Consider the following 6,000-nt stretch of genomic DNA (forward strand, 5'->3'; position numbering starts at 1 on the left):
AACTTTTGTAAATGGTGATTAGGTTCTTACCTTTACCTGAAGAGGCCAGTTTGCCCATAGATAAAGAGTCAGGATTGTTTGGGGTGCGTTCCCACTTCCCTGTCTGTGTTTGTTGGTTGCTTCTTGGCGCTTTTCCAGATCCCAGGTGTGTGGTGCTCTCACTGCCATGCAGCCTCCCAGCAGTGGCTTCCACCAAGACCTGCTGGATGCCACATGCACCATGGTCCAGGGTTAGCCATGTCCCACGCCCCAGGCCCCGTTTCCGCATGTCAGCAGCTGCTTTCAGCCAAGAGGTGTGGGAAAAACAATACAGTTGAGCCCTTTTCTCCTTTGGTGGGGTCCAGTGCAGTTAAAGCAGTGGGTCTCAGAATTTAGCGTACTTAAGAATAACCTCTGATGCTTGTTAAAACTGTGGATTCATGGACCCCAGTCCATAGAAATTCCAAATCAATAGATCTGAAATGGGGTCAGTGTCTGATGGACGTGGTCCTTGGACCATACTTTGGGAAACACTGCCTCAGGGTATCTTTTGAAGAAGATTCTTATTAACGCAAATAGGTTGGGGACATGTCATGCAGAACAACAGAATGTCAGGCAATATGAATAAGGTAGTTTGGAGCAAGTAGGTACCACACAGAAAGCTGTTCAGAGAAATCTGCCCTTTCGAGTTCAGTCCTCTAAGCGCTTGTGTTAGCTTTCCTTTGCTGCTGTAACAAATTGCCACAAACTTAGTGTCTGGAAACAACACACATTTATTATCTAACAATTATTATTTTACAATCCAAAGTCCAAATGGGTTTCACTGAGCTCAAATGAAGGTGTGTGCAGGGCTGCGATCCCCCTGGAGGCTGCAGGGGAGAATCCCTTCCTCTTCCAGGTTATCCAGGCCGCCTGCATCCCTTGGCCCATGGCTCCTTCCTCCCGCTTCAAGGTCAGCAGCTCCAACTCTGAGCTTCCTGCTTCCCTCTTTCATTATAGGGACCCTTGGACCTACCTGGATAATCCAGAATAATCTCCCAATCTTGAGATCCTTAATTTAATCACATTTCCAAAGTCACCTTTGCCGTGTAAAGTAACATATTGACAGGTTTCAGGGATTAGGACATGGACATCATCAGGGGGCCACTATTCTGCCTACAACAGCACTTCTGAGTCCTTCAGCCAGCAGCGTTGGCATCACCTGGGAGCCTGTTAGAAATGCAGGGTCTTTGACCCTATTCCAGACCTACAGAAACAGTAGGTACTTTAACTCCATCCCAGGTGATTCATATGCACGTTAGTGGGAGAAGCTCTGTGCTCTTGTTTTTCCCAGCTTCTCCCATTTTCCCATCTCTGGACTCATTGATACAAGCACTAAAAGCTCCAAATTTTTTCACAGCAGTCCTCAAGGCAGTTTATTCAGAGAACATTTCTAAGCATCTACTATGTCCTAGGAATTGGGACGACGATGATCAGTAAAATGTGGTCAGTGCAACAGTGAGGGGCCATAAAGCAGGGGTCCCCAACCCCTGGGCCACGGACCGATACTGGTCTGCAGCCTGTTAGGAACCGGGCCGTCCAGCAGGAGGTGAGCAGCAGGTGAGTGGAGCTTCACCTGCCGCCCCCCGTGGCTCGCATCACCGCCTGAGCCATCCCCCCGCTCACCCACACACCCCACCCCCGTCCATGGAAAGACTGTCTTCCACGAAACCAGTCCCTGGTGCCAGAAAGGTTGGGGACCGCTGCCATAGAGGAACCACAGAGGGAAGATGATGGCAAATGCGGGTATTTGTGAATTCTAAGTAAGGAAGTACCAAGAGACCCCAATTTCCTACTAGCTCTATTTAGTTTAAGGAAAATTGCCTTAAACTCTAAATAAACCTTTCTATAATATGGAAAAGTGTGGAATAACATGTCATACTGTGTAACCAGGCATCGGAGATTAACAGCAGAAACATAGATTTTTAACTTTGTGCTCTTCCATCTTTGAGAGTTATTCCTCAGTGACATTAAAATGCTTCTTTTTCTTCATAGGCGGCCAGGAACAGAATGGTACCCAGCAAAGTATCGTTGTGGACATGCGCGAGTTTCGAAGCGAACTCCCATCTCTGATCCACCGTCGGGGCATTGACATTGAGCCAGTGACCTTAGAGGTCGGAGACTACGTGCTGACTCCAGAAATGTGCGTGGAGCGCAAGAGCATCAGTGATTTGATTGGCTCTTTGAACAACGGCCGCCTCTACAGCCAGTGTGTCTCCATGTCCCGCTACTACAAGCGGCCGGTGCTTCTGATCGAGTTCGACCCCACTAAGCCCTTCTCTCTCGTGTCCCGAGGCGCCTTCCATCAGGAGATCTCCGGCGGCGACATCAGCTCCAAGCTCACGCTCCTCACGCTGCACTTCCCCAGGCTCCGCGTCCTCTGGTGCCCCTCCCCGCACGCCACCGCGGAGCTGTTTGAGGCGCTGAAGCAGAACAAGCCACAGCCGGACGCGGCGACGGCCATGGCCGTGACAGCCGATTCCGAGACCCTCCCCGAGGCAGAGAAGTATAATCCCGGTCCCCAGGACTTCTTGTTAAAAATGCCAGGGGTAAATGCCAAAAACTGTCGCTCCCTGATGACCAACATTAAGAACATCGCCGAATTAGCAAGCCTGTCCCTCGACAAGCTGGTGCTCCTGCTGGGGAACGTGGCAAATGCCAGGCAGCTCTATGACTTCATTCACACCTCCTACGCAGAGGTCATCTCCAAAAGGAAAATGGAAAAATGAACGGTGGTGCCTGTTTTCTTATTCCGTGACTGTGCTTCTCAGCTGCTCCTTGCCTGCCCTCACAGGTCTTTATTAATTATTAGCCCAGTAGCTCATTCTCTGCCAGTCTTTGAATGATTAGGCTGTTTCCTGGGTCAGGGGGCCAGAGGCCAAGGCTGGGCTCTGAACTTTGCGTTCAGGAATCATTTTTACTTCCCACGCCTGCTCTCCTCCTTCCCTGCACCATCCATGCCAGGTCTAGTACGTTCCATTTTTACGTGAGGTGTTGTCAGGATCAGGGAAAGTGTCTGCAGGTGTTTATAGAAGGCCATTTCTGAAACATGCAAAAACTTAGGTTTCATCCACAGACTGAAAACGCACCATCGTGCTCTTACACTCTGTCTACAGAGGGGCTCCCAGGACACTGAGAAGGGAACATCTCTGCCATTCCCGACCTGTTCTCCCCTCCAGGTTTTCCTCAGCTGCGTGCTCCTTCCACGTGTCTGCCTCTGGGATACATTCGTGGGGACTTCCTATTGCTAATTGAAGAAAGGCAGCCACCCTAAGCCCGGCCGACCGGTCTTCTGAACACCTGGAGATGTGTAGCACGTACTATAACTGGATTGTTCAAAACATAAAATGAATTACCTATTTACAGAATTGGATGACGTGGGTGAAGGAGCCCTGAAAATGCTCAGTTTTTATAGCTATTTATCCTCCTAAGTCCCAGCAGAGTCTCTTAGACTTCCTCCTTCCCAGCCTCTCCTCCCCTGTCCTGGGACCCCCAGCTCGGGTCCTCTCCCGGGTCTCCGCCCACCACATACATCCCTGTGCCAGAGCAGCCTCCTGCGCCTCTGTGTGGGGACTGCCACGCAAGCAAAGGAGGGACCCACAGCGTTTAAGATTTGATTTTCCTTCCTTGAGTCAGAAGGGTTGTAAGGAGATGGAAGGTCAATGCATAGAATATATAAAAATCCTAAAGAAATATTTATATATTTTAAAATCCATAAAGAAAACCGTCTCATTCCAAACCTCCTTCTGGTCCTTACTGAAGTATACGTACAGGACATTCACAGCATCTTTGTGCAGTTTTTAAACTTTTATATTGAAACATTATGAACTTAGGTATGATTCACATGTTTAGTGATGAGTAGTAAGTTTTCTACCTCAAGAGCTGCTGTAGACATCAGTTCTGCTGGCCGCATCGCATAGGGTCACGTTTTGTCAGCCATGTTTTTATTTGTTACACTGTTGGAACTCGGAGTCGACAGTGGACCATGTAACGCAAAGTGGTCTTCAACTTCAACAGAAGTCTTTCAACTGTCATCTCCAAACCGAACCTTTCATCTTGATTTCTTGGTATGTCGACATACGTTGAAGTGTATGGATTTTGAACTCTATACAAGGATACCACAAGAATGAATTAAGGGGTATCCAGGAACCATATTTGTTATCATCTAACTCTGTAGAGTGATTTGGAGAGGAGAGAAGAAGACAAGAAACAAAAATTAGTTTAAGGCAGAATAAAGATTTGGGCTAGTAATTTTGTCCCAGGGTTAAAAATATACCCTTGAGAATAGGAAAACAAAAATGTCAGGCACATATGTTAACTTTCACTTTTGTATGCATTTCTTTCTTTAAGCATTCGGTCATAGTTGAAAGTACATTAAAATAGATACCACCTCAAATAGTAATGGTTATTATAATTTTGCTTCACTCTATCCTAGCACTTCTGCTTGAGAAATGTAATTTCTGTTTTTTTCTCCTGGTATAATTCCACCTGCCTTTTATTGTTCTTTCATTACTTAAAAGGAAAATCCAAACAGAGCATATTCTTTGATAAGGGTTTCACTCCAAGTTAAGTTTTCAAAAATAAGCTCTCAAAGCTACCATTTTAAATAGTCCTTGTTATCTGCTACAACATAGAAAACAGTCTTAGTTGTATTTAGAGAGCCAGTGTCTTCTGGCTCCCAAATTCTGTTATTTGCTGTTGTACCTACTAGACATCTTAAGACAGTGCACCAGCTCATGTGTGTTTGAATTATGAACGATAGTGTCTAATGAACTCTAAAATGGTCATTATAGTTGAAAGGCTCTCACTGCCACTTCCTCTCCCAACTAAATAAATATATTTTAGTGTCTCCAGTTGTGGAAAGCCTTCAATACAACCGTCATGTATTTACTTTTGCCAGATTCTTTTACAATTTTTACAATCTAAGAATCTTTGGCAAAGAACTAGAAATGCGTGCAGTTGCAAAAAACTATATCACTTTATTTTCTAGCATCATTTTATTAACTTTGCCTTTTTCTTTCAAAATCACGAACATCCAGTTTACTTATGAACTCATGCTGAGCTTTTTAAAAACCTTTTTTAAAAACTTGGGACCAACATTATTCTAGTTTACAAGTTTTTTGCATAAAACTTTGAGCATATGAAATATTGTGAGAAGTCGTTTTCAGTTTTGTTTAACTCACAGTGTCTCTCTTGATACTTTCTTAAAGTTATATAAGACGAAATCATTTTTAATAGTGGCCGTAAATAATATCCTTTTGGCAGTAAGTTACTGTTTCTTTAATCTGAGGCTTAGTATGTCTATATGTCTACGTATGTTTGGGCACGTCCAGAATGCAGTTTCCCAGCTCATGAGGGACTGAAAATAATTGTCTCATTTATCAACCCACTGAGACACAGAGGGTTAAGTCTAGATTCAGTTGTGTTGAGATAACAGAATATAGAGTTAATAAATGGCCTCCAGCAGGAAAACCTACACTGAAGCAAATCTGGAGAAGTGGGTGAGGAGAGAAAGACAGGAATTATTAGTCTTTGCTTTAGTTTTTCAAGCATAATTTGATTTTCTTTTGGCTCAGAAAACTTCTTTAGGGAAATTCCCTTTTCTTTTGTGTTCAGTTTAACCTACAAATGTCCCCTTAAGAACCAACATTTTAGGAAAATTCTTTTCTCAGGCTTGGGCATATTAAAATTTACCCAGACTTTGACATGAGTTGTCACTTTTCTACATTATTTTGCTTTCTATTTTGGTTTATAGCTATTTCCTGTCTGATTCTGGACTTCAGTGCTTAAGTTACCATCTTTATCCATGGGTATTCGGTGGCCTACACCACTGTTGTTTTTTTGATGTAAGGGTATATAAGCCAAAATTTGTATGGGAAGGAGACCTAACCATTTACATCAATTTGTAACAGAGTTGTTTGTGTGTGTTTTAATAACGTGTATTTATTCGGTATTCTCCTCAGCATTCTGTGGGCAAAATAA

At 44.2% G+C, this 6,000-nt stretch overlaps 1 protein-coding gene across 1 annotated transcript in view; it reads left to right on the forward strand.

Annotated features, from left to right (window-relative positions):
* ERCC4 (ERCC excision repair 4, endonuclease catalytic subunit) overlaps positions 1-4,414 on the forward strand; it is a 33,154-nt gene extending 28,740 nt beyond the window's left edge. Inside the window, exon 11 of the mRNA XM_068565769.1 lies at positions 2,014-4,414. Coding sequence (XP_068421870.1) covers positions 2,014-2,747 — 734 coding nt within the window. The 3' untranslated portion in view covers positions 2,748-4,414. The remainder of the gene's footprint in view (positions 1-2,013) is intronic.
* The last annotated feature ends 1,586 nt before the right edge of the window (positions 4,415-6,000 follow it).

This window comes from Eschrichtius robustus, chromosome 16 (assembly GCF_028021215.1).
Source record: "Eschrichtius robustus isolate mEscRob2 chromosome 16, mEscRob2.pri, whole genome shotgun sequence".
Classification (NCBI taxonomy): Eukaryota; Metazoa; Chordata; class Mammalia; order Artiodactyla; family Eschrichtiidae; genus Eschrichtius; species Eschrichtius robustus.